General features: G+C 38.9%; 1 protein-coding gene across 1 annotated transcript; it reads left to right on the top strand.

The window, feature by feature from the left end:
* Positions 1 to 389: 389 nt before the first annotated feature.
* LOC106779175 lies at positions 390 to 1,826 on the top strand. The gene has a single exon (XM_014667236.1). It carries the CDS (start codon positions 390 to 392, stop codon positions 1,824 to 1,826), a length of 1,437 nt encoding a protein of 478 aa, XP_014522722.1.
* Positions 1,827 to 2,297: the final 471 nt, after the last annotated feature.

Here is a 2,297-nt window from a genome sequence, read left to right on the forward strand (position 1 = left end):
CGATCTTTAACCCACCTAAGAAGATTGAAACTTTCCTCAATTACTGCAAGAAGCTGATTAGAGAAATGAAGAATGTGATGGCTAGAGCTCGTGATAGTTGATCAAGATTTTGTATACCTTCAATGTGATGAACTTCTAAATGTTGTGGACGTTTTATGAACTGTCCTATTGACTCTGTTCATGTTAGTTTCCAGATTATACATTTGGCAATGTTTTCACATCTTTATAATTTCTGGCTGTAGCAATTGTGTCACTTTGTCTTTTCTCATTTCCTTTTCGATTTTATTTTCTTTTTCTTAATTTATTTCATCTAATGAAATTCAGTTTAAAAATAACAATACGGCTAAGTTTCCAAGACACCCTAAAAGGCACGAACCAGTGGAAAAATCATGGAGAATCAAGAAGAAGTTCAAGAGGAGATGAAAGCCGATATCCAACAACTGAAGGGACAAATGAGCCAAATCCTAGAGGCCCTGAATGCCTTACAAGACCCTGGAGATTCGCGGGCACCGCGACCACAACAGAGAGCATCGGAGGCACAAACTTTCCCTCCTTATGGTCTTCCTCCGAACTACACTCCGCCCTCAGGAGAGGACTTGGGACATGCTGACACCCAAGAGGTCAAAGATAACGCAGTTGAAGCAGAAGACAAGCTTGGAGCAAACACTGCCATAATTCATGAGGAGACAACCCAGTCAGGTATGGCAAACGTGATAATGATAGAACAACCCGAGATGAAGTCTTCACATTATGTTGTTGCACCAACAAATTTTGAAAAATTAGAAATGCTTGAGAAGAAGTTGAGAGTCATAGAGGGCAAAGATGTGTTTGAATTTGGAGATGCTAGAAAACTATGCTTAGTTCCAGATGTGGTAATACCTCCAAAGTTCAAGTTGCCAGAGTTTGAGAAATATCGAGGAAACACTTGCCCAAGGAGCCACATAACCATGTACTGCAGAAAAATGGCAGCCTATGCTTATCATGAAAAACTTTTGATTCACTTCTTCCAGGAAAGCTTAACTAGTGTGGCTCTAAGTTGGTACATGCGCTTAGAACCAACTGACATCTGCTCATGGAAAGATCTGGTTGATGCATTCGTAAGGCAGTACGAATATAATAAGGACCTAAGACCTGACAGATTACAATTGCAGAACATGGTGAAGAACGAGTCTGAATCATTCAGAGAATATGCCCAAAGGTGGAGAGAAATTGCTGCTCAAGTAGAGCCTCCTCTGAGTGACAAGGAGATGACAACCATATTTCTGAATACTCTACAACCACCATTTTATGAGCACATGATAAGCAGTGTCTCCTCAAGTTTTGCTGATATAGTGGTAATTGGAGAGAGGGTTGAAGGTGGCATAAGAAATGGAAAAATTGCACTAAATCCAAATCTGGTAGCGAATTTGAATGAGTATGGTCTTGGACAGGAGGCAAATTCGCATTTTACTGCCTATCCTCAGACGTCACATTCTTATGGGTCCAATCGAGCCATGGAGCAGAGAAAGTACAATCGTAATGAGAAGGTCGTTAATTTCACTCCTATCCCCATGACCTATACAGAGCTGCTGCAAGATCTGTTACGCAACAACCTCATAAAGGTTTGTCCTACCAGGTCGGTACGACCTCCTTACCCAAAGAACTATGACATAAATGTTAGGTGTGATTATCATGAAGGAGCACGTGGGCATTCAACAAAGGCATGCAAGGCTTTAAGGCATAAGGTGCAATCTTTAATCGATTCAGGATGTTTAAAGTTTGAAGAAAGTCAATCCAGTACTGTGGCAAGGCGAGATCTCGCCTCTGCAAATGCCATGGACAAATGAAGAGGACACTAGGTCTATATAGGAAAGCATGGGTCATTGTAAAAAATGAAGTTGATGTTGCTTTGCTTATGTTTTGGAATTGTCTTGTTGTAAGGGCTATGCTCATTGATATTGTGCTTTCGTCTATGACTTTTAATGTGAACATCCGTTACACAGTTTCTCCAAGGTTTACTGGCAATCATGTCTTAATAGGGTGTCGTGGATAAAGCGAAAGCCGCAAATAATAAAATTGAAAAAAAACAAAAAAATGAAGGCAATCTTGAGTCGCTTGTCTTTCTTGCAAATTTTCAAACATATTTTCTCGAAAATAGCAAAAACAAAATAGCAAAAAAAAAAGGAAAAATGATAAACCATGTCAACACCTAATTTCGTCCGGGTGACTAAATAATGAGACTCGTTTTTACTTTTATTTTATTTTATTTTCATTTTCATTTTATTTTTATTTAACTATTTGATTTAGTTTTTATTTTA

Source organism: Vigna radiata, unplaced genomic scaffold (assembly GCF_000741045.1).
Source record: "Vigna radiata var. radiata cultivar VC1973A unplaced genomic scaffold, Vradiata_ver6 scaffold_352, whole genome shotgun sequence".
NCBI classification, from domain to species: Eukaryota; Viridiplantae; Streptophyta; class Magnoliopsida; order Fabales; family Fabaceae; genus Vigna; species Vigna radiata.